This window comes from Genypterus blacodes, unplaced genomic scaffold (assembly GCF_046128005.1).
Source record: "Genypterus blacodes isolate CSIRO-AG114 ecotype Tasmania unplaced genomic scaffold, CSIRO-AGI_Gbla_v1 ptg000154l_1, whole genome shotgun sequence".
NCBI lineage: Eukaryota > Metazoa > Chordata > Actinopteri > Ophidiiformes > Ophidiidae > Genypterus > Genypterus blacodes.
This window is the reverse complement of record NW_027466956.1, coordinates 943,239-970,265: the sequence shown is the minus strand read 5'-3', so window position 1 is coordinate 970,265 and position 27,027 is coordinate 943,239. Positions and strand designations below refer to the sequence as shown.

General features: G+C 41.2%; 1 protein-coding gene across 1 annotated transcript in view; it reads left to right on the top strand.

The window, feature by feature from the left end:
- The first annotated feature begins 825 nt into the window (after nt 1-825).
- Nucleotides 826-27,027, top strand: part of nrxn3a (neurexin 3a) — a 187,108-nt gene continuing 160,906 nt past the window's right edge. The window contains 4 exon segments of the mRNA XM_076166051.1: nt 826-1,510; nt 9,556-9,576; nt 11,114-11,140; nt 11,450-11,461. Of these exon segments, the coding sequence (XP_076022166.1) occupies nt 826-1,510; nt 9,556-9,576; nt 11,114-11,140; nt 11,450-11,461 (745 nt within the window).

Below are 27,027 nucleotides of genomic sequence, written 5' to 3'. Positions count from 1 at the left end.
CCTCTGATGACAGTCAAGCCTATAACATTCATATCCATTCTCATTTCAGCTGATTTATCTGTGACTTTAACCCCCCCCCCTCTTATCAGATAAAGGCTCTCTTTCTTTCATGTAGTGTGATGAGAATAATGAGACGGATTGAACAGCAGATAAGTGATACAGCTGCCACTATTCTGTGTGAGGAAACATGCAGCTACATTAGAGCCACTTCAATTTGTGTTAGTGATGCAACAATACATGATCAAGATGTGTATATGCAAACTATTTGAACTGACACTTATCTAGCCATGACTATAAACACAATGAACAGTAATCCACCATAATGCAAAATTAATGAAAATGATAGTTGTGACTGACCCTGGTATTTGTGTTTGTTTTTCACAGTGACGGGCGTGAAGGAGGCTTGCACATCACTGGTCAGCTCCATATCCCCATGGTCAACATGAAAGAGGACATTCCACTGGGCCTAAGAACTTGTGTCCAACACAATAAACTGTACAGCATGAGTGCTGATAACATCTGCTGTGAAGAGTAAAGCAGATTACACCACCACCCTCCTCTCTTTAACAAGGCCCCCATTGAGCCCTCTGCCCCACAGAGAACGTCTATCTCATGTGGATGGCCCTCAAACTGTTATACCTAAAGACTGTTCTCCTGCGACTGCCCTTATCCCTAAAAAAGATTTTTCTAAGTAAATATTCATTTGTAAACACCTGCATGCTTTTGGATACAGCTGTGAATACTCGCCTCTTAACACGGATCTAACAGTCCAAGATTTGAATTCCACGTATAACTGGGATTAGGAAGTCTTAATTCTGTGCAACAATGGATCTTTTAGGTTTATTTGTTAGGCTACAGTTGTTTCTTACCTCGTGCTCTGGCCTGGAATTTTTAGGCATGCGGGGTCAATGGGCACGCTACCTCCGCTGGGATGCTAGCGCACGCGGTGACCTCAGCTTCCAGTTCAAGACTGATGCCTCACAGGCACTACTGCTATATTTTGATGATGGAGGTTACTGTGACTTCATGCAGCTGTCAATTGTGGAGGGCCGCCTGCAGCTGCGCTTCAGCATTGACTGCGCCGAGACCATGGTGGTGTCTGACAGGCGTGTGGACGATGGCAGCTGGCACTTCACCATGCTAAGCAGATATAATCAGCGCACCTTGCTTGCGCTCGACGGCCAGGCCAAAGCAGATGAGGTGCGGCCTCAGCGGCAGTTCATGAAAATAGTCAGCGACCTTTTCTTGGGCGGAGTGCCACTGGATATCCGCAATGGTGCACTCACGCTGCCCACAGTGCGCAACACACCACCATTCAAGGGAGTGATTAATGACCTCAAGTACGGCAACTCGGAGCCCCTCTTCCTGGGAAGCCTCGGGGTTCCCCTGGAGTCAGAAGGCTGGTGCACGGTGAACCCATGTGACAACGGTGGTACCTGCTCAGTGGTGGATGGAGAGCCGGTCTGTGACTGTTCCAAAACTGAATACAGGGGCCGCTATTGCAATGAAGGTAAAACAAAATCACTGTCACTGTGCAAAAAGCCTATTCCTTCCCTTTGTAATCATTCAAATAATATATAATCCTGTCATGAAGTAACATGTTTTCAAAGCACATTGGTTCGGAATGTCTCCAGAATCAGGTTCGCTTGAAAATAAGGACACTCACAATCAAAACAATTGGGCTTTCTTGACTGGGCCGTTCCCACAACCCTTAACAATAACAAGGGAGTTGTCATACTTTGGTGCCATCATTGCCCATTGTCAGGTCTATTGGCTCACTGTATAAATACGTTTTGTCTGAGCAAATGAAGATCAATGGGGCCAAATTTACAGAGACAGATTCATGACCGCTGCGTTATGATGCTGAATGTTTGTTTAGTGAGTGTTCAGAGTTTATTTGCATGTGCCTAAATTTACATTAAAAGATTTTGGCAATATGGCAACCAATAGGAATTTTCAAAATGTATTGAAATATAGATAACAAACAATAAACAACAAGTTTGACATTTATAACAATGAAGAAGCTGAGTTGCATAAACATAAAACTAACAAAACAATTTTTGGCAATAAAGCAAATAAGCCAAAATGACCATCGCCTATACTGGTTTACAGCAATAAAAAAAAGAGTTGAATCTGTCAGTGTGTCCATCCTGCTTGGAGCATCAGACGGGTTATGACTGGTGATGTCACAGGAAAGTTGATATCATATCTGCTGGGTGTTTTTTTCACATATGTCCTTGACTCTGCAGGTTGCTCCTGCTATGACACCAGGATAGGTTCTTCTGAGGGTTTCTGACTTGTGGGCTTGTTAGGATCTTACAATGATTGCTGTTATGGCTGTGTGCATGTGTGTGTGTGCGTATGTCTGCACTGTGAGGCAGCCAGTGAGGTGCAGGTTAAGAGTCCTGCATGCAGCCATGAGGCCACTGAGAACCCGTGATGACAGGTGCTCATCCTCTTGTGGTGCATAAAAACTGACTTTTATTTTGTCTATAAAAAAACCCCAAATCCAAAATAGAATACTTCATCATCTGCTCCATCTGCTCAGTTGATTCAACATCAATACACATTCATCCAGCTAATTAGATTCTAGCAGATTGGAATGAAGTTAAGAAAAAGTCAAGAAAGTTACCAATTAATTCACATTCAGAGTTTTTTTTTCCAGAGTAGCTTGTTGGCCATCTTCTTCCACCTACTTCATCAGTGATGGTGCCTCTGATGCCACATGGATCACTCAGAGTGGTTGCCAGTCAAATGTGATAAAAGGCAACAAATATACTATTTTCATAAAATAATGTACGACTGTGAATGAAAAGTGTGTGCATGTCTCGTTTGCGAGGCGAACCCCACATCACCACAGTCCACAGCAACTTTTCACAGGACTTTCCGACTGCCAGCAGGGCGTCATGTGTCTTTAGCGAATGCACCAGCTCAAAGAGCTGTTTTTATTTTTTCTGCAATTTAATACAAGACAGAATGATAGGTTGGTCTTCTCCGTGCCATGAACACGGGGAAGACTGGACGCTTGAACTGAGGTTGTGCCGTTCGACCAATTCGGATGAAAACAGACAAGGATCATAACATCAAGCAGGGAGGGGCGGAGCGTGCTGACAGTCTACTACAGGTACAGGTGTACAGGTACAGAGCAGGACAGAAAGAAGCAGAGATGAGTGACAGCTGGAAAAAAGCAGCGTTTGGATGCATTTTAACAATTGTGACAACACAAAGGCAGAATGCAGAATTTGCAGAATTAAGCTGTCATGTCCACTCAATCCAGTGAATGTTCTTCCAAACAGGACAACATTTCAAAACTGTACAACAGAGAACGTGCTTCACTGCAAGACCATTCCAAAACTATTTTAATTCCTCACAAAAACAGTACCACACTCACCGAGTCAGATGTCATCTTATTAACATCAGAACAGACTGAATGCATGTGAAGTACAGATGTTATGGGAACTACAGGGAATTCATGGAATTACAGGGAATGTGGAGGAAATAGTGACAGTGTTAACAGCAAAAGCTCATGTTGCTAAATTAAAGTGCATTTTGATACAAAACGTGAGTGTTGGATATCAACATTTTGTAAATGTTTACACAGAACACGCTTATTCAGCTGGTTTGGGTGGAGAATCAGCCATGTGGATAAATGTTACCAATAATGTTAACCATGAGGAGCTCTCGAACACTTATATTTTGTCAAAGTAGCTCTCTGAGGCAAAAAGGTTGGAGACCACTGCTTTAAATACAAAATAACATATGGTAGTGAATGGATGAATGGAGGCCGAAGATGTTATCTTTCATCTATTACCAATGTGTGTCATTTGATCTACTGTGCTGTCAAATGAATCTACGAAGCCATCAAAACTGCAGCGTCACTTGGCAGCCCACAGCCATGGGTTGTTGAATACTTCCAAACTAGTCTGAAATCCCTCCAAGGTCAACAGACATTCATGAGAAAATCAATGTTTATACATGCCACAAGGCCCAGTTTGATATAAAACACAATTTTATACAAAATGTATAGTAGGGGGTCCCCGCTCCATCTCTCCATCATTTTGGGGGTCCTTGGCCTGAAAAACGTTGAAGACCCCTGATCTTTGGTATTGCTTAAATGTCATGCCTCACATGGTGAACACTCTGGATCCAGTCTGGAGTGCCATTGTGTTTTAGCTTGGCCAATGTGTGTATAATGATATCAGAGTTACAGCATATGTTGTGTTTGTCTTTCGTGTTTCAATTTTCTTTGAATTCAGTATGCAAGTACCATTATATCTTTTCGAATAATTTGAGTATTGATCTCATTTTGCTGTTAACATCAAAGTGAAGTCTGTGTGTGCAGCATGTGGATGAACTGAGGCGGTTCTCCCCTTCTGAGGGTGGTACTGGAGGATAGGCATGAGGGTCATTAAACCAACTTCATCCTCTGGAGGGTCTTTCACTGAATTCCAGAGTAGTTTCTGGTACACAAGTAAATATTTGGCTGGATGGTGGTACTAAGTGGAAGGTCATATTTTAAATTGAATCCTTCTATCCTTTATAGACCATGATTGTCCACTGCAGATTTCATGGAAATCCCACCTTTAATTTTCAAGGAATTTCGAGGAACTTTTGACTTGGATACTGTGATGAGGGCTTAAATGTGATGTGATCTGGATATCCATATAACATCACATTTCATCACATTGTTGACACCTCACAGCAATCAGTACATGCAGCAGGCCTTTGTGGTCTCAGGAGATGCTGTGTGACACACACACACGCACACGCACACGCACACGCACACGCACACGCACACGCACACGCACACACACACACACACGCACACACACACACATACACACACACACCCCCTCTCCAGTTCGGTGAGGTGTGACATGGTGACCTGTGCAGACTCTTTTTACAGCCTTTGCCTGAGCTGATTTATGTCTGACTATTTCTCTACGGCCTAGCTGCCTGTTTGCCTTCTGCAGGGCCCTGATATGAGAGCAGCTCTTTTATCTGAGGGTTTTGGTCACTTACTTTAAAAAATAAAAATAAATAGATTGTGAGGAGGTGTGGCAAAATTGCAGGAGTAAATGTGAATGACCACTCCTCTACAGAGCCGGAGCCACAAAGAAAGCCCAGGCTTTACTGGCAGGCAAAAATCAACCCGTCCACTGAATTCAAGCTGCTGCCATCTGGTCGCAGATACATTTTGCCAAGGTGCAAAATGATGAGACGCAAGAACTAGTTTGTCTCTGCTACCATTGGCCTCTTAAACAGCATCTCGTAGCGTTTGGTCCCCTCTGCACTTTGATATTGTATGTCATGTGTGTTTGTTTTTATTTTCCGCTGGTTGTAAAGCAAATTGCCCCTTGGGGATAATAAAGTTGACCTTGACCGAAATACACTGAAATCTGACTGACTGCTAGAAATCTTTGGGTTTGTCAATTGTCAGTGGATAAGATATGTTGTGGGTAGCCTTACTACCAAACAGATGTAGGCAAATACAGATCCTAATGCATGATGACTGACATGGGTCAAAAAGGTCAAATAGGAACACTGACAAACACAAGCACCTTGCTTTGTATGCTGGCTCTCTCTGTGGTGTCTCCAACTGGTGGTGCTGCAGACACCCTGGCATGACCAGATGCTTTCAGTTCACTTTCCCACAGCCAGCTGTAGAATTGTGTCACAGTTTAAAGTAACAGTTTTGAAAACCAATATAAATGTATCCTGGCCACCTTAACACAAAGACTTAATACAATTTAATACAATAGATAATCAAAGGTTCTTAAAAAAGTACAAGAGAAAAACTGGAGTCCAGCTAATGATCCCAGCTGATATACTGTATATGGTTCTTTCACAGTCAGACTTCACTGCATTGTCCATCTCGTGCTGTGTCTCCATCGTATCCTGCCTACTCATCAGTCAGATGACTACGAATGGAGAGACTTCTCCCATGTATCATGATGCGTGGCCACACTGTCCATAAATAATTTACACACTTAAAACCACAGAAATTAAATCACATAAAGATATAAAACATCCACTCCATTGCCAAACCACACAAAATACAATTTAACACCACATCACCAAAGCAGTGTAGAAACACACTTCAACACTACCCACCCTTTTTTGATTTGTTGCCCCGACTACTCCATCACCTGTACCTAGCAGGTCTAATACCTCTGGTTGAACACTCGGGCCTCCTGGGTGACCTGTTCTGGTGGGCCCAGTCCTCTCTCTCTTTCTCCCTTGCTTCTGGCTGAGCTTCCCTCTATAACCGGAGCTGTTTTGGGGCTGCTACAGGCCCTGTAAAAGAAGAGTTTTGTGTAAAAAGAGTGGCATGGCAGGATACTCTGGGCCTCACACTACATGGTTCCCCAGGCTCTTGATTGGGCAGTTCAGTAGGTGGGACGGGGCATGGCTACAAGTTATTCCGATAGATTGTTGTCTCTGCCCCTCTCTGTTCTTCTGGTCGAAGCATATACATGGGTGAATCAGCTGTAAAACAACAATAAAAAGTGATGCCAATTTACCTTGATTGTCACGTCTAAGGTTTCTTTAGCTCCTTGGGTCAATGGCACATCCTTTACATGGCAATCATGCCGTATTTGTCTTTATTCTGTTGCAGTTAAGTCCGGGCCTGTACCCCTTTTAATGCACACATAAAGGCTATGTGGTGATAGTGTTTCCAGTGAAGGGTGCATTTACTGTATGGGTGAAGTTCTCCTGTAGCCGCCAGGCATGCCATCCAGCCAGCAAAGTGTGGGGCGAGTCCTGTAGTGGAATGAATGGGGTTGTTATAGGCAATAGCTGCAATTTAAGTTATCCCTCTCATGTTAATCACATGCTGAAAACACTTTGGCAGTATTAATGGAAAGATGTAAAACAAACACACAGACGGATAAACAAGGGGAGACAGTGACAGAAATGAAGGCCCATTCACACATGCAGCATATAATGCTGGGCAGTTTCAGAAAGTTTTTTGTTGATTAGGGCAAATTATGAATTACATTATAAAGCTACATATACATTGTATTGCCCTTATTGAGTTGTTGTGTGGAAGTGTGGGACAACACATATATAAAACCAATATACTATAAACCTTACAGACAAAAATAATTTACATAAGGTGGGCTTTAGATAACATGAACAAAGCATTTCATTAGTTCATCATTAGATAATATGATAATATTATATGATTTTGACATACATAGATATAAAGCAAAACAGATTATTGCCTAAAAACACGTCTCAATTCAAAAATATATTTGTGGAAAAGAATATAGAAGGATCTAAAAATGTATGAATATCATTTATGTTCAGCACATTGTATGCATGTATACATTTTAGACAGGCTTTCTTTTTTTATTATTGTTTAAGTCAATGTAAGAAAATTGATCATGAAATTGTGAAAACAATGCATCCTGTTTTTGCGTTGAGATAAATAATGGTAGTGTTTACAGATCCAGAACACCCCTGGCACCTTTGCTTCAGTCTGTGCCTTTCCACTCACCGTAGTTTTTTGTATTGTTTGTGTATTGTTTTTGTTGTTTTGTTATTTGTTTTGTTTTTGTCTATTTTGCTTGCTTAATTATGTTATAAAGTGTGTTATAAAGTTATTGAGTGGTCAAAAAACAGATTTATATATGATTTCTATAAATAGATATTCTGCCCCAGCTTCATCCAAGGAACAGTGCTGGGATAGTCTCATTAAGGCTTACACCCCTTGGCAAAATACGCTTTCATGTGGAGCGAGCTAATCACAGAACTTTGCTGATGAAGTAATCATCGATGCGTCACTTTGGGTTGGTGGAGAATTTGGAGTTGTTGTTGTTCAATTTAATTACAAGAATGGCTGCAAATTGGACATTTGCGCTGAAAGTGTGAATGCTAAAAATATACAGCAATGCCTGAAAGTTTATCCCAGTATTATGCCATCATCTACGAATATATGAAAAGGGCTTTAGTGACATGTGATTCTTTCGTGTGTGTGTGTGCATGCCTGTCACTAGCAAGTGGATTACTCATCATGAGTTGAATAAAGTGGGAGAGTGGAGTGATTAATGGAGTGATTAGTGATAGATAGAACCTGTCGGTCTATCTATTTTATAATCTGTCTTCCTTACAGAGCTCAAGGAGCTGTTTGTTGTGCTTTGTATGAATACGGTTTCCCTTAAAACAGGGGTGTCAAACTCATTTTAGTTCAGGGGCCACATACAGCCCAATTTATACTCAAGTGGGCAGGACCAGTGAAATCATAGCATAATAACCTATAATTGGATGTAAATGGACAAGTTTTCCCAACAAGTTTTCCCTTTGTTTTATGCAAAGAAGTACAAATACATATTGAAAATATTTTGATTTAATGAACTATCTTTTTACAAAACATATTATGAACAACCTGAAATTCCAAGTTCAAGTTCAACAATAAACAATAATAACAGTACAATATTATTACAGAATTATTTTAAATTTACATACATTTCCACATCTGTGTAGTAATGTGAACTGAACGGACTCACTAGCCATGGATAAATCCCAAAAAAGGTCATAGAGTGTTTGATTCTGCGTGGGCAGAAACATTTTCTTTCACTGCCAACAATACAGGAGAGAAATAATAATTAATAATAATAATGTGCTTGATATATGGGGAGAAATTATAGAGAAATTATAATAAATAAGAAATGAAGAAAGCAAACAACAATCAATGTAATGTTTCAAGACATTTTCAGAACAAACACGCAGCATTTACTATAAAGTACCAAGCTGGAGATTAACGTAAAACAGAGGTTTTGATACTGCTGAGGAGAGCAAATAGAATTTCAAGTAGATCGTCGAATTGCGCAGAAACCTGTTCACAGACGGAGATCACATGAAATAATAATTTACTAAAATATCACCAAAGCTATACTTCAAAAACAAACAAAATTGCTCAGAAAATTACACCCTTAAGAAATTAAGGGCATTTATTCAACAATTTTATACTCAGTCCATTGTGGCTTATTGAATGCCACTTTTGCCTCACAGCAAGATGTTTGTGGGTTAAATCCCCGACCACAGATTTTCTGTTTGGAGATGTGTGTCAACAGTTTTCTTTCTGTCTTTTTCCACAATTTCATAAATGCAACGAACGATAGTTATTTAATAAATAATATAACATATATATTACACACATAATATATAAGGGCCATCAGTTGTTCAGTTCAGTGTTGTACTGAACTTTGAACTTCAGTGAACAAATTAGGAATACCAGCTTTTTTTATTGAAAATTTGCAGTTAATGTCTTTTTCACACTTTGCCTGCTGGCGGTATGTTTGACACCCTTGCATTAAAGATAATTAATTTGCTAAGAGTATTTTGTACAGTTAACACATCTGTGTTAACTGTCCTGGAACATTTTTCTCAATGTACATATTCAAACCACATACATATGGTTGTGCCCTGTGCCGATCCTTTGTATGAATGAAGTGTTTTTTACATTGCATGATAGTCAACATGCAAGTAAGAAGAGTGTGTCTAATGGTGCTTTTGTGTGCTTCTTTTCTATTTCCCCTTTTGTTCCAGAGATCAACAGCAACCTGCCAGGTGAGTTTTGTCAGACAGTTTGCATAATTGCAAATTAAGAAAACAAGTGTAACTGTGATGATGGGATAAACTCTAATCATTCAGAAGATATGACATAAAGAGACTCAGACCACACATATTGTTTGTTATTGATGATAGGCTGTGTGCCGATGGTTCTGGAAATGTGAGGTATTGCTAAAATACTGCAGCTGTCATGCAGTAATGTTTTGAATTATCAAGTACCCTTGTCTCCATCTTGAGTGCATTTTATCACTGTATTGCTATACTACACTTTAGCGACTTTATAAGTTCAATACAAATATTATTATTGACAAAGAGATCAAACAGAGTGATCATATTGAGAAAGAAATTTGAACACGAAGGGCAAGATGAACTCTATGAACTTTAAGGGCAGGGATATTATTATTGTGGTTAACTACATAGTCTGTTGAATTAACATGTCATGCAATCAGTCAGTGTCAATTCTGCACGAAATCTCTCCACCTCCAAAGAGTCACCAAAGGTGTATGAAAGTCACTGGTATATCATAATTTGCATTTTGGCCCACACTGTCCCTGGTACCGAATACACTATTACAGTGCACATAAAACATATAAATCAATTTCCCCACAGCCAAAGAAGATATTCAAAGCACTAAACAGGAGTTTTGTGACACTTCCCAATGTTATTGCAGCCATAGATTGTATACTGCTTGACCTTTCGGTCACTGAACACATTTAGCGAAATCAAAAGCACACATTCCATCAATGTGCAAGTAGTCTGTGATACAACACAAAGAATCACAAATGTTGCGGAAAAGTATCCTGCCTCTGTCCATGACAGTTTCATTTTCAGGAAAAGCAACATCTACCGGATCATAAGTATAAGATTTTAGTAATAGCCACCCAAATTAGGGTTTTAGCAGCTGAATTTGAGTTGCGTGAAATGTTTTAATATTGTTTTACTTCATTGATTAGTATTTGTATTTTATTATCACTGAATTAAGATTGTTTTCTATTTTCCAAGCTTGTTGAGTGCTCCATGTTGGACAGATACCATCATTCAACTGCACCTTTTAAACTCTCATGCACAGCTAAATTCTTATTAGGCCTAGTAAGGCACTCAGTGTCAATGATTTATTTGGTATGATATTGTCTCCACTGATTCACTGATTCAATGAGGTCACCCCTTAGCACTTCAAAAAGCATTGCATCTTCATGAAAATCCTTAATGAAATCTCTTTATTTGGCAGCTGGTTTATATAATAGCAGTTACTCATACTTATTTTGGAATTAGACAGCTAAAGATGATCAAGATTAAGTTGAGTTGAATGATGAGTGAATCACACATCAAGGCATGTTTCTGGAGCTTTATCACTTCCTGTGAGGAAGCTTCCTGCTTAGTTGTGGGAAGCTTTGATGTTCTGTGTTCTGTGCCGCCATGCTTTCCATCTTGGAAAAAACATGTCGTCACAATACTAAAGAGTATTGTAAACAAGCTTTCTGAAGTTTTCTTTCTCTTGTTCCTTCCCCGTCTTCCTCTGTGTCATCTTTTCAAGGCCTTGCACATATGATGGCAGAACAAGGTAGACCTCTTTATCGGTTTTCCGTCACGTCTAAATTTCTTGTTTCAAATCTGTTTGTGCATGTTTAGTTGATGTGAAACACTTGGAAGTGCATTTCACACGTTTTATTGCAGTGTGATATTACTGTTTACTGAGTGGCTTGATGTATAATGTGCGATGATGCATGTTATTGCTGATGCCATGTATTCACATACATTGATATATTTAGTGTTTGCTGAAATTTTAAGCTAATGTTTCTTTTCTTCTTCCCTGCTTGGGCTCTCTGACTGTGGATGATCTCTTCTTTCTTCAACTCCTCTGCTCTGCTAGCCAAAAGTAAAGGTACAGCTTTTTCGAAATCTTTCCTTTTCCACCTCTATGAAAAGCGGCGCTTGCTCTGTGAGTGCTGTAGAGTGATGCAGTGTAACATGTTTGTGTGTTTGTCACTGATGTGTTTCCTCTGTAATGTTTCTCACCTTAGTAATTATGATAACCATAACTAAAGGAAACCGGAAAAAAAGCATGTGTCACTTTCAGTTAGGTTTGTGGGCTCAGGTCGCAAAAGGTTCACAGAATACTTACATTTGACAACACGTCACTTGGTAAAGCTGTTAAAATTTCTATCCAACCAAATTCACAGACAACCCGCCCCCTTTTGTCACTAAAGGATTATAAGCCAATCAGCTGTCAGTCCAATAAATGACACTGCTGTCATGTTAGGTTACGTGACACGGTAACATTTGGCTAGCAAGCGCACGCCCGATTTGAGGATGACCGTGGAAAATAGCCCCGCTAAAAGGCAACAAATATACTATTTTCATAAGGGATTAAAAACATTTACAAATGTGAATGACAAGTGTGTGCGTGTCTTGTTTGCAGTGCGAACACATCTGTGGAGCGCCACTTCACCACAGTCCACAGCAACTTTTCACGGGACTTTCCGGCTGCTAGCAGGGCGTCACGTGTCGTTAGCGAATGCAAGAGCTGTTTTTATTTTTTCTGTAACTAGACAGAATGATAGGTTGGTCTTCTCCGTGCCATGAACACAGGGAAGACTGGACGTTTGAACTGAAGTTTATTTGTATAGCCCAATATCACATACAATGTCTCAAAGGGCTTTACAGACCCACAACATTAGGACAATTCCCGACCCAGCCCAAAGCTCTCAAGGAAGACGAGGAAAAACTCCCAAGAAAACCTCGATAAATATGGAAAAAAGGAAGAAACCTCGGGAGAGGCAATTCAATGAGAGATTCCCTCTCCACGAATGGCTGGGTGTGCAATAGGAACTTCCAGTGGGATTATACAGAGGTGCAAAGGCATGCAGGACAAAACATATTAAGTCATGGATTAGGGAATAACATGCACGACAGGGATGAGGGAGGGAGTGAGAGAGAGAGAAGGATGACAGAAAGGTTAAGCACAGTAGGAATGGACTTCTACATAAAGTCTTTCTCTTAGGGCAGCGATCCATGCAGGTGGCAGAGGATGTTGCAAAAGGGGGGAGGGGGGGGGATTGCCATGAAGGAGGGGATGGAAGGCAGAGTGGGAGGGGAAGCTGCGAAGTCCTGGTTGTGGGGCACCCCTGCGGCCGTCCATGGATGCGGCCGTCCATCACTGAAACAGCCATGGAACTGAAAAACAGCTGGCCCGTGGACCCCACACTCAAGGGTGTGGGGCCCAGAGCCAGAGGCGTGATCAGTAGACATCAGGAGACATAGGGAGTAAGGTGAGAAGAATGGAGAGAGAAGATCAGCTAATGTTCCCCATCCTCTTACTACACTGACACTGTCACTAACCAGAGTGTACTAATTCTAACTGGGCCCTGACTTTAACCTGGGTTAGCTAATCACTTTCCTGCAGGTAGGAAACTGTGGCACCTGCCCATTTAGCAGGATTTGAAAGCTTCTAGAGAGCCTGCCTCTTTAACGAGTGCAGGAAGTGCGTTCCAGAGCAAAGGAGCGCGATACGAAAACGCTCTACTACCAAAGGTTTTCGTCTGGATCTTTGGAATAACAAGCAGGCCTGCTTGCTGGGATCTCAAAGGTCAGGCGGGAGTGTTCCTGGAGAGAAGGTTAGATGGATACACAGGGGTTAAGTTATGCAGTATTTTGTAAGAAAGAAGTAATACCTTGAAGTCAGCCCTGGCACTGACGGGAAGCCAGTGTAGCTAGAACCGGTGTAATATGGTCGAATCTCCTGGTTCTCCTTAGTAGTCTTGCTGCAGTGTTTTGAACAAGCTGCAGTTTCTTAAGGGCAGAGGAGTTGAGAACCTGAGAAGAGAACATTACAGTAGTCCAGCCTGGAGGTGACAAAGGCATGAACTAAGGTTTCAGCATCTGCTTTGCTAAGAAATGGTCTGATTCTGGCAATGTTACGGATATGAAAGTAAGCAATCCTTGTAACATTGTTAATATGGCTGCTTAAAGTTAGATCCTCGTCAAATGTTACACCCAGGTTCCTAGCCACTGCGGAGCGCCGGATTGGACCATTGTCAAAGTTAACAAGTAGATTCTGCAGTTTCTGCTTCTGTTTCTTTGGTCCCAGGATCAGCATTTCTGTCTTATCAACATTAAGAAGTAAAAAGTTGTTAGTCATCCAGTTTTAAACAGCTAGAAGGCAGGACTCCATATTGGAGATCCTAGAGTGATCATTAGGGTTTATGGAGACATACAGTTGGGTGTCATCAGCATACAAGTGAAAATCAATATCAAAATGCGAATAATGTTACCAAGAGGAGGCATATAGACAGAGAACAACAATGGGCCAAGTACAGAGCCCTGTGGAACACCACATTTTACAGGGTGGCAGGAAGAATTGACATTGTTTAATGAAACAAAATAAGTTCGGTCTGTTAGGTAGGATCTGAACCAGGAGAGTGTGAGACCACAGATTCCAACGTGGGTCTCAAGGCGATCTAGTAGGAGTCCATGATCGACAGTGCAATACAAAGGCAGAATGCAGAATTTGCAGAATTAAGCTGCATGTCCACTCAATCCAGTGTATGTTCTTCCAAACAGGAAAACATTTCAAAACTGTACAACAGAGAACGTGCTCCACTGCAAGAACATTCCAAAACTATTCTAATTCCTCATGAAAACAGTACCACACTCACTGTCATCTCATTAACATCTACAGCTACAGGGAATTCCCTGAATTACAGGGAATGTGAAGGGAAATAGTGACAGTGATATGTGGACAGACAAATGTGAAATATGAAAGGTATAGTATTAGTTAAATTGTAACATCAGTAATAACATTGTTTTGTTTTCTATGATATTAATATGATGTGAATTCATTAGTGTGAGTTTGACACTGAAAATGTATACAGAAAAAAACAAGCTCATGTTGCTGAATTGAAGTGCATTTTGATACAAAATGTGAGTGTTGGATATCAACATTTTGTAAATGTTCACACAGAACACGCTTATTCAGCTGGTTTGGGTGGAGAATCAGCCATGTGGACAATGTTACCAATAATGTTAACCATGAGGAGCTCTCGAACACATATTTTGTCAAAGTAGCTCTCTGAGGCAAAAAGTTTGGAGACCACTGCTTTAAATACACGATAACATGAATCCAACAAATTGTAGTGAACAGATGAATGGAGGCAGAAGATGTTATCTTTCATCTATTACCAATGTGTGTCATTTGATCTACTGTGCTGTCAAATGAATCTATGAAGCCATCAAAGCTGCAGCGTCACTTGGAGACAACCCACAGCCACTTAAAAGACAAACCTGTTGAATACTTCCAAACTAGTCTGAAATCCTCCAAGGTCAACAGACATTGATGAGAAAATCAATGTTTATACAAAGCACTAGGCCCAGTTTGATATAAAACACAATTTTATACGATATATGTGGTAGGGAGTCCCCGCTCCATCTCTCCATCAGTAAGGAAGGATTTCCTTTGGCGTTCAGTAGTACACCTGGGAGGAATGAGTCTGTTGCTGAAGGTGCTTCTGTATGAGGCCAGCACCTGGTGGAGAGGATGAGAGTCATTGTCAATGATGCTACACAGCTTGCGCAGCATCCTCCTCTCCGACACCAGCACCAACAAATCCAGTTCAACCCCCAGTTCAAAATGTACTGAAAAGAGGTGCGTCTTTAGGCAGGATTTAAAGATTTCTACGGATCCTTCCTCTAATTAGAGCAGGAAGTGTGTTACAGAGAAAAGGAGTGCATATTTCTCGGATTCCCTTGTTCAGGATATGCTCCTATGGCTATGCATTCATCTGAGAAAACAAGACATCAGTGCACAAGTCCACGACTGTATCTGTACTTTTTGTGTGGGGACAAATAATGAATATTGACCTGTGATCCAACAATGTTGATAAGCTTTGTGCTTCTTCCCAGCCCCAGCCATTTATGGTAAGGTGGCTCCTAGAATGGGTTCTTGGGATCATTGAGGGCTCTTGTGGGTCTTTGAGGTGTTTTTTTTTTCTACACTCTACCTGTGTGTTGCCAAGTGCACGGTTTGCTGAAAAACTCTACGTACTCAGGGCCGAGTTTACGCGGCGATTTGCCGACTTTGAAGCCCAGAAATGTAGGTTTGGCGTGCTAAGTAATCCGTTTGCATTTGACGTGGAATGCGCATCAACCAACCTCCAAATGGAGCTGATTGAACTCCAGTGTAGTGACACGCTCAAGTCAATGTATGATTCTGTTTCCTCGCTTCATCCCAGACACAATTCCCCAACTCCGTCCCCAAGCTGCTCAAATGCTCTCTATGTTCGGCAGGGTAAATCAGAGTTTAGCAAACTGAGCCTTTCTTTCTGCACTTTTGTCTTGCCTGACCTAGAAAAGTTGAATTGTTGGATTTTCATTGAGGGAAATTATTATTTTATTTGGGTTGTTCTGTTGTTCTGTGAAAAAAAGGTTTCCATTGAAAATTAACTTGAAAGGTTACAGATAGAGAGAGGCACAATAATAATTTTATTTTATTTATTTAGATAAAAATAAGAAACCAATGCCACTGATGTATCTCTTATTTGAAAATCTATTTCTCATGTGTTTATAATATTAAACTGTGCTTGTTCCAGACTTAATGTTTAAGCTAAACTTAAGTATGTTTCCATATGAAAAAGTTGATAATCTTATATCTGGAGAGAAGGGAAAACATACACAATTGTAGTCCATTTTTCAAGAGATATGGAGTCTGGCCCGCAACTGTGTCCCAGTTTTTTATTTTGGCCCACAGTATTTGGGTATTTGAGTTTGACACCCCTGATCTAGACAGTGTGGTTAAAAATGTCCTAACATGCTCCACACTGTGTTCACAACAATGTTTTATTTAGCAATTTAACTATTTAAATAGTATAATAGTAATAAGTAGTACACATTATTGGCTTACTCACAACAGGGGTATACCCGTACATTCAAGCAGACCAGCCTCACCCTATTACTTAAAAAACTTACACCTAACCTATCCTTAGTTCCTTCCCTTTCTATCCATAATACCAGAGTACACATTCTTTAACCAAGTCTCAAACCTCCTGTCTGAACACAACCTACATGACCCTAACCAGTCTGGCTTCAAGCAAGGTCACTCCACTCAAACTGCCACTCAAACTGCCGTCCAATACAGGACGGCTGATCCAGGCCGAAGAGTTGCGGTAAAAAAAGACAGACAAACCTGATAACAGAGGATACAAATACATAAAATACACGGTGCAGTAATGTTATCTGGACGCTCATTCTCCTGCACTGGGACGAAGAAGTATCACATCATTCATTTACCTGAGGTGGTACTTATTCATATCGTTCCCTTCCGTTTCCGTGCCACGATCTGCCGGGCTGTCTCGGGCCGGATCGCCGCCGGGTAGGCCCAATCGCCAGATCGTCTCGTGGGCCGGAGGTTCCCCACCCCTGTTGTAGAGATTGTGTCTGGGTGCTGGGACCCCATCATACTTGTTTGTCTAGTTTTATTTTCTACTAAAAAGACATTTGCTCAGTCACAAAGATGAGCTACATTCTTTCTCTGGTGTATACTTATACCTACTTATATTCTATTTACATTTCAGGTACGTTGCGTCTTAGAGACACTAAAAGTTGTATTGTTTTTGCACTTAACAACTTCTAAATTATGTTGAGTGTCTTAGTGTTTTTAGTAAGTAATTATTTCAAAATGTTCATTATTACATTATGTGTAATATGGACTTTCCTTTCTTGCAAGCAGCATTTATAATTTATTACTGGGGACATTGATGTTGCACATGTTAATGTAACTTCACATATTTTCTCGTCATCCAAAAAGTCCTTGCACATTGCAATTTTGCCAGGTTGTGATCAGGTTTTCACATTGAAATCATCTCATCTTCAGTAAAAAGGAAATGGTTTTGAATTTATATAAGTGTATATTTTACAATGCTTATCGCTAAATTGCAACTCAAAAGAGTTTCATATCATATGCAAAGATAATTGAAAGACAGACCAGGGATGCAGTTTTCAATCTGACAAACGCTACTTCACATTTCCCACAATTTGCTTTGTGTCTCATACACCTTTACTGATGTGCATTACACAAATTTGCTGTACTGATAATGCTGAAGGGTCTTAATTACAAATCCTCAGGACTGCACAGCACACGCACGCAGCACGTCACACACCTGCATAGAGTCATTACATGTATACATATAATATCCAATCCAGGAAGATCCAGTACACAATCAGCTGATAGAGACTGGGGAAATTAGAAATAAAAAATAATGAAGAAAATATAAGCTTCCAGTTGTTTGTAGTACATTGTTGAGATATAATTCTATGCCCTCCCTAACTCATGCTAACTAGTGTCCCTTTTTATCTTCATAAAATGTATGGTTGTTTTGATGTTTATAAATTATGCCCTTGAGTTAATGAATAATGTTCTGTTGGTTTGAGGGAGCAGAAGGATGGACACAGTGGGGGCTGGGGGGGAACACATAGACAGTTGTCTTTTTTGTGCTTGATTGAGTGCCAATGGTGGTGGCCGATGGAGTCAGGAGGGTGGTTTGGCAGGGGCTTGGGTGAGGAGGGGTTCTCTCTTCCAGATATCTGGAGCTTACATGATCTGAACCATAGGGAAAACTATGATATTCTTATTTATTGAGATGCACCTGAATATAGGCATCCAACATAAAACTTAAGCAAATATGAACATATTACAGATCACTACAAAGATCCAGCAGTGCAACACATTGTATCAACTCTCTACATTTAAATGTAAAAAGTTACATCCTATGCCTTGTTGTCTTCTCAGTATTGTATTCAAAAATTAGGCAAATGTGAAATTGATCAGTAAAGGACTTTTTTTATAGTCTTTGGGAGTAATCGTATTGCTCAAATGTGAGAGGTCAGGTAGCCACAGTGAGAAAAATTTAAAGCCCTGTTGCTAAACCTGAAAGATATATGGTAACAATATAATAAATAAACACTCATCTCCAACCACCTTGTGAATTTGATTTTGCCTTATCAAGGCAGCGAACCAATTTGCACACTCTCCTTTCAGTCAGCAGCAAGTCAGCACATTGGGATAAAGCCATGCCATTTGGTCAGAAGCCAAATTCTACGAGGCTTGGATGACTCGGTGTACCCTGGGAGATTTGTTTTTATTTATTATTTTCTATATGCAATCCCTCATGCAGTTTATACTTTAATCTTAAGAATAGCTATTCTTGATAAGAAAATGTAATGAGGAAATCTTCTCGTTTTTTTGTTTAAATGTGGAGAAACCTCCACCTCTCATTTTCCCTGCATTATTGTCTCTCTCCGCATGAATGCTCATGAAGCCATTCATGTGAATCAAGTTGTATGAGATGTCATTCTGTGGCCAAGACTTGGTGAAACTATGAGACATGATTCCAGGTATTTGTTTGTTTGGGTACACATTTGTAGAACCTAGATCTTATACCTTCAGGACCGGACATTACGGAGCAAAATGATGGAAGCAGTGGTCTATCATCCTGCCAATGTAGAAGCTGTCGCACTCCACCTCTTCTCCCCTTCCCCCTGTTACTCAGAGTTCAGTTTCCCATTTTTGGAAAAAGACAAAGGAAATCAGGTTTGTGACACCTGATGTTAAAATAATGCTTAGCTTTAAAGTGCAGACAGTGAAGGAAAGACCATACATGCACACTTAGTTGAAACATGCCCAGGAAAAAAATTGTGATTCCATACCTCATGTATTGTGCTGAAATGAGGAGGGAATGAGAGCTGGCAGGGGAGGACTCTGAACTTGAGACTGAGGCTGACAGATAGGAACTCCTGGGAATAAAAGCAGGATGAAGAGACAGCAATGAAGTTGAACTAACCCAGGATATGAACAGCAGACAGAATGAAGGGAGGACAGCATGCACAAGTTTCATGCCCTGTGTTGAGTGCATGCAAAGGATATAAATGACGCCCCAGATGTTCAAATCTTGATCCTGGCAGTTCTGCCTGATTCAGAAGTCAAGTCAAGTCGAGTCAAGAAGTGGAGTATGCAAACTTGGGTAGGTGACGAGGAGTGTGTGATTAGGAGAGTGTGAGGTGCACCCTCCTCTGGTGGGATACCCAAAATAAGATGATTAAGTACAAAAGTTAGTCATTTGGAGCAGTCATGCAGACTCAAAGAGGAGGATAGCTACATGGATGACATCTTAACATCCCACAATGACTTAAAATAATTGGTCTGGTGGAGTGGCGAGGCAAAATGGGAGGCAGGGGAGTATTGAATAATCTTGGAACAGCATTATCATTATTTGAAGAAGCCCAACATTTCCTCATGCGCAAACACTTTGCAACAGCGGCAAGGAAAAACTCCCATTTAACAGGAAGAAACCTCATGCAGAACCGGGCCCTAGGTGGGTGACCATCTGCCTTGACCGGAACTAATATGGTATAAACCAGTTTAATACAAGTCCTCTAATGCCAATTAGGTGTTCCTGATCTCTGTAATAAAATATGGTGGCCAATGGTGTCAAATGCAGCACTAAGAGCTAATAGAACAAGAACAGAGAGAAGTCCTTTATCTGATGTAATTAGAAGGTCATCGGGGACTTTCACAAGTCTCTGTGCTATGGTGGGCTCAAAAAACGGAGTGAAAAATCTCAAAGAAACTATTGTCAAGTAGAAATTCTACTACTGATTATATTAAGCAGGGAAGTGCGTATTGCAGGAAAAAGTTGCTTGAGCAACCTAGTTGGAATCGGGTCTAGGAGACAGGTTGATAATTTAGATGAGGAAATCATTCTAGATAATTGAGTTAGGTCAGCTGTTCCTAAGGTTCCTGTGATTGAGGAGAAATCACTGCCTATTGAGAGCAAGAGATGATGAATTTAGTTTCTAATTGTTGTAGTTTTATAATCAAAGTAGCTCATGAAGTCATTGCAACTGTTATGGCTCTTAGTCAGCCTGGCAGTGCTGAAAATAAACCATGGGCTGTTTTTGTTCTCTTCAATTGGTGACGAGTAATAGGCAGCTCTGGCATTACAGAGGGCCTTCCTGTATACATCGAGGTGGTCTTGCCAAATTGTGCGAGACTCTTCCTCTCTTGTGGATCGCCATATTCTCTCAAGTTTCTGTGAGGTCTGTTTTAGCTCACAGGTTTGAGTGTGTACCACTGAGCTGACCTCTTTTGTTTGATTATCTTCTTTTTTAAGGGGGCAATGGAGTCAAGAGTAATTTGCAGTGACCCTGCTGTAGTATCAAGAAGATTGTCAATCTGGTAGGGACTAAAATCAGAATAGAACTTGTTCTTGAGTTCAGCACTGATGGAATTGCTTCCTTAAATTTGGCTATAGCACCACAGACAGACATCTAGTGAAAGTATTTTGCTGTGCGGGTGTGTAGTCCAATAATATAAATTTGAAAGTTATTAAGTAGTGATCAGAAAGAATAGGGTTGTGTCGAAAAAACGATGAACTCCTCGGTGTGCACATCAGCGACAATCTCACCTGGACTAGACATTCTGTCACGGCGGTGAAAACTGCCCAGAAGAGCCTGCACTTCTTAGATTGCACTAAGAGACTCAAGAAGTTTGGCATGTCTATAAAAACTCTCACCAGGTGTGCCGTCGAGAGCTCCCCCTCCGGCTGCATTACTGCGTGCGACCTGTCTGACTCTTTGAAGGCATCAACAAGAGCAAAGCATGGGAAAGGGATACATCATTATCATCATCATCAATGTTTCCCACTGGGCCTGAGATCGGCCTTGGGGCTTGTCTGCTCAGGGAAACGTTGTCGGAGCAGACAAGTAAATTCTGTCCTGTTCATCATGGTCTCTCTTGCCTGTTGGTGATCGCCGCCCAAGAGGTCCTCGAGTTTCGTCCATGTCCTAGTTGACGTTCTCCTGTCAAAGAGCATCTGCTTTTGCACTTTACTTCAAACATTGAATGTGGCCGAAGTCTCAGATGGAGTGAGAGCTTGTAATTTCCCGCAGTCGCTCATTTGGTACCTTGAAAGACCAGTTGATCTGTCCTTCGAATTGGGTTGCTGGGTCTATACCCTTCTTGCGCTGGCTACGGGAAAAACAGAGACGTGTTGTAGGCACTGCAACCATTCCCAGGAATTGGCAACATTTTCTCAGAGTAGACAGCAATAAGACTGAGTTGTTCACCTTCCTCTCAGAGGCTCTGCTCAAATGGTTTGAGTTTGTGCATGAGGATAAACAGCTTGTAATCACTAATGATGTGGAAGTCAATTTCTCCATGCCCACATAAGGAAGCTGATACTCGAATGTTATTACATGTGGCCCATGCAGTACAAAATGGTCACCAGAAAATTATGATCCAAACTGTTGATACCGATGTTGGAGCTGTGGCTCAAGGTCTAAAGGCAGGGGATGAGCTTTGGTTGGCATTTGGTACTGGAAAGAGTTTTCAATACCTAGCAGCCCATGAAATCTCAGCTGCACTTGGGCCTGAGAAGGCACATGCTCTTCCAGTGTTTCATGCTTTGACTGGCTGTGACACAGTATCAAGCTTTGCTGGGCATGGGAAAAAGACTGCATGGGCTGTCTGTCCAGAGCTTACAAATGCCCTATTAGAATTGTCTTCTGCCCCACATGACATTCTACAGGAGGTACTTGTCAGGGTTTAACAGGACTGAGGACCCAAGCGCAGATTCACAGGTACAGGCAAAAGGATCCAGAGGAGCAGGCAAAAGGCGGTGTTGGGGATAGGCAGGGTAAATCTGTGGGCTGGTGGCGAGAGATGAGGTCAGGGCAGGCGCAGGTCTGACAGCTGGAGACGGGAGGCGAGGTCAGGTTCAGGAGGAAGTTATTTGCAAGGAGGCACAATGTGCAGTCATCCCTTCAACAAAGGCTGCCCTAAAGGAGCATGTTAAGAGAGCAGTTTATCAAGGAGGCCATGTATGGGTGTGTCAACACCTGAGCTTCCTTCTCCTTGTAGATGGGGCTGGTCAAAGGCATCTGGGGTCATTATGAACCATTTTGGACATGTCTGCCTGATGCAGGCCAGTCCAGCTATGAACTTATCTCCTGCAAATGTAAGAAGGGTTGTGTTAAGCAGTGTAAGTGCAAAAAAGCTGCCTTAGACTGCACAGCTCTCTGTTCCTGTGAAGAGGAGTGCTGAGAGTCTTCCACAATGGGCCCCATGTTTGGACAGTTACTATTGTCAGTTAGGCCTATCTTGCATTGTGAGCTTCCAAATAGGCTCAATTCTAAAGATACCACCTGGATTCCTAATCATAAAAAGGTGTGATTTGACCCCAATCGTTATCATTCATATCACAGGAATCCATGCAACTTTGAAGCAGTAATGCTTTTCAAACCAGTCATGGCGGCCATCTTGTAAAATAATGGCCATCTTGAAATGTATTTGCATCATTCATGTACAAACTCCAAAGAGCTATGTGAGGTAATTTTTTTTTTTAGCTAACCATATGATCAATATCATATTATAATCAACACACAAAAGAAAATTCACATGGAACTGGTAGTCACCGATTTCACGCTTTTTTCACAAAGTGCACGATTCTTAGGAAATATGCTGTTAAGCCGCCCCACTATGGGGGGAGTGGATTCATTTAAAAGGACAAAGTCTTCATGACCCAGCCAGGTGTCAATAAGACAGAATATGTCAACATGATAGTCTGAAATCAGCTCATTGATAAATAGAGTTTTAGATGACATAGATCTGATGAGACCACATCTAATTACTTTATTTTGTTGATCTTTAGCAGAGGTTGTACACATTTTTATCAGGTTTTCTTCGTTTAACTCATCTTCTGTTTGTGGCTGATTTAATTGATTGAGGTGGTCAGGGGACAGACACAGTTTCTATGTGCATTTGGGTGGGTAACTGCTCTAATGGAGGCTCAGAGAAGCGTGTAGGACTGCAGCTCTGCCTCATGGTCAACGCTACAAATAAACTACATTTAATACAATTACTGTTATCACTAATGAAGGTCGAGGAATAACTAAACATATGACACATCGCTTGGGGATAAGGAGTTTGGTTTAGCTACAGTGCTGTGGCAAGCAGGGATTTGACGAGAAGTAGCAAAAAATTGGCAATAATCCTAATTAAACTTAAAAATACAGCTATTAAACTGTAGTAAGCCAAAACACTATGCAACCAGAAATGATTCAGTGTGCTTATCGGAACAGGAACTCAGAAACAAGCACAGTTCCACTGAAAAGGAGGAGGAAATGGTGGTTAAAATTTGTGACTGAGCCCATCATCTGGGAAAAGTAGCACTAGAACCCCTGCTGGTGGATGTTTCCGTCCAAAGCCTGTACATACAGTAAAGAATCTAATCAATAAAGCAAACTAGCCACTCACACAGCCAAACCTCAAAATGACCAGCAGCACGCAATAAACACATGTGAAAAGCCACAAATTTGTGCCTGTTGTTTTTTTGTCATTGATAAAAGTCTACCACCTCTTTGTAAGCATTTACTAATAGAAAGAAGACCTAGTTACAAACAATAGTTTGTAATTAACAAATCATGTTTTTTCACCACTAAAAGAACATTCATTAGCTGGGCAATAACAGCAAGCAACGGAAGAGGTTACAGCTGTTGCCAGTGAGGGCATTGACACAAGTTGGAAGAACAAGAAAATCCCTAATCCAACCTTAAAAAAAACTTGACAATGTTAATTTGTATTAAACAAGGACATTACATGGGAGCCTTATGGCAAACGGCTAATATTCATATAGTTAATTAATTTATAATTTTGTTTGACACTCAACAGGATAACTAATTAATAACAATAAATAATAAGAAAAATCTTTCAAGACAAATTTTTTGGAGGACCGGTGTGTGACAGTAAGCACTAACCACTCTGTTGTATTATCATGAAATTGTTATGCAGACTATTTTGAACTCATATGCAGAACTCAGAAGCCAAATAATGGCAGCAGAGTCTATTAAAGCCAACAAAACAGAGGTTTGGAATTGGTAAACATCGAGTTCATTGTGTGTGTGTCAAGGTGTGCATGGTTAGATGATCATCAGTGTTTGATTATCAGCATGTCATCAAGGTTAGGGAGTACACATCTCTGTGCAGCTAATTAGCTCATTAACATACAACTAGAACCACAATTCATTACCTTCAGAGTGAGTTCATCCCACAGGACACATGGATCCCGCTCACGAAGCTGCGTCTACACGCACGCACGCACGCACGCACGCACGCACGCACGCACGCACGCACGCACGCACGCACGCACGCACGCAGATTGTGTTCTCTCAATTGTTTCAGTGCGTCTCAAGGCACAAAAAGGAACCAAGTAAGTGACCACGTATGCATATTTAGATCCAGGTAGTTCAGCTACCTTTGCTTTAGAATCACTGATAAAGCAACTTAATATGAAGCAAGCATCTCATCGTGTATGTTGAGATATGACTTCGTAGTCAACATATGCATTGTGACTGGACTGGAGATCAGTAGCCTGGATGGCAATCAGTTTATTGAACCGCCGGAGGTGTTTTCACAAAAAAATCTCCCTGTAACCAAAGATAATAAACCCTGTCAAGAGGATGTTAATAGCTGGTCTCACCAAAAGGAGGTGAAACTTCCCACTATCCAAGTGGGGGTTGGAGTTCTTATTGGAACAACCATTAGTAGTGGCTCCATTGTAGTGGCAATGGAGCCACTACAAATGGTTAGCAGCAGGGACAATGGACCATACGCTGTGAGAACAATATTAGGCTGGACAGTAAATGGACCACATAGAGGTGGAGGCAATGTAATGGAGACATATACATTCACAAAAGTTACTGGAAATCGAATATCAGCCGCCAAGCTAGAGGAGCTCTGGCAACTGCAATAATGCAGGACTTTCTTGATGCAGGACAAAGCAAAAATGTTGAAATGTCCATGGAGGATCACCAGTTCATGAACATGGTGTCTCAATCTTCAAAACTTGTGGATCAGGTCAATACAATGTATGCCTTCTGGTGAGGAACAAGTCATTGTGCATGCCAAACACCATTAATCACAGAGCAACGTGCGTTTTTGCAACGTGCATTGAGCAACGTGCGTTGAGAAACGTGTGTTGAAAAGATTCACTAGAGATGTCAAGTTTTACACAGAATATGTTACATTCAAGGACAACATCATCAAAAAGGCTATACTGTGATGCCCCTCCGCCCCTCCGTTGGCCTGCTGATCGCAGGCCAACGGAGGGGCGAACGTCGTATCTACCTCAGCATAATGTCCAACATCCTACTAAGAAGCTGCGTGTTGTTTTTTACTGTGGAGTAAGCTTTTGAGGAACATCATCACAAGCTCACTAGTGGGCGTCATTATTAGATTTCGAAGATATGGCTGATGTGGAGGCCATTTTCCATCAGGTCAGAGACAGCGATAAAGATACAGATCTCTTTAGGTTTCTATGGTGGCCTGATGGGGACGACAAACAAGATCTTGTTGAACACGAGATGTTGGACCACAGCTTCAGTGCAACATCATTGGCAAGTATCGCAACCTTCGCTTCAGAAATGTGCAACAGACTTAGAGGGTGAATTTGGTGAAAAAGCTGCCAAAACAGTCATTAAAAATGTGTATGTGGATGACTGTCTTAAATCAACTATTGTCGAGGACATAGCGATCGCACGTTGCAATGACTTGAAAAGCATGTTGGCGAAGGTGGATTTGGACCTCGATAAAGACAACTTGCTGATGGAGAGAGCATTGGGAATCCAGTGGATCCTCAAAGATCAACCATACACTAGGAGAGGCCTGCTTTCCTTTGTGAGTTCATTCTATGATCCATTGGGCTTTGTCGCCCCAGTGGTTTTGCCTGCCAGTTAATTTATTTACTGGCTCGGGTGGAATAGCTGGGGAATTTTGGAGTCGACAGGTGCATTAGGTCAAAGCACTTTTGTATTCCAGTCTTCGCGCTGTTTTAGTGAAGACACTTATGGAACAACAAGCTATCTACTGCTGCGAGCTGCAGCTGGTGAAGCTCAGTCTACCCTGATGGTGGCAAAGGCAAGATTTCAACCACAGTGCACCTTTGAAGATCTCAACCATACCAAGAATGGAACTTACTGCAGCCACAATTACAATCAAGATAGACAAGCTTATGAAGAAAGAATTCGAATTGGAAGAATATCATAATTTAAGTTTGTAGCTAAAACTTGAGCTTCATTGGTTTGATGATCTATTAGCAATTGGACAAATATTTACAGTATTTACAGATTGGTGTATTTACCATTGCTATTTTCAGTGCAATAGCAACAGTCATGTGACTAGTTAATATTCAGGTGACTCTGGTTGCTGCTTCCAATTTTGAATAGTAGTCGGGGAACAGTGCCAGCAAGTTTGTTGTCCTCCCTCTCTCTTTACCTATGCCTCGATTTGTGACAAGGAACAATTCCGCTGTCTTTTTTTGTTTGTTTACCAGTTAAACCATAACATGCAGTCCCATGGATTTACTTGCCTTTGGATAATGTGAATGAGGATGGGGGAAACCAAAG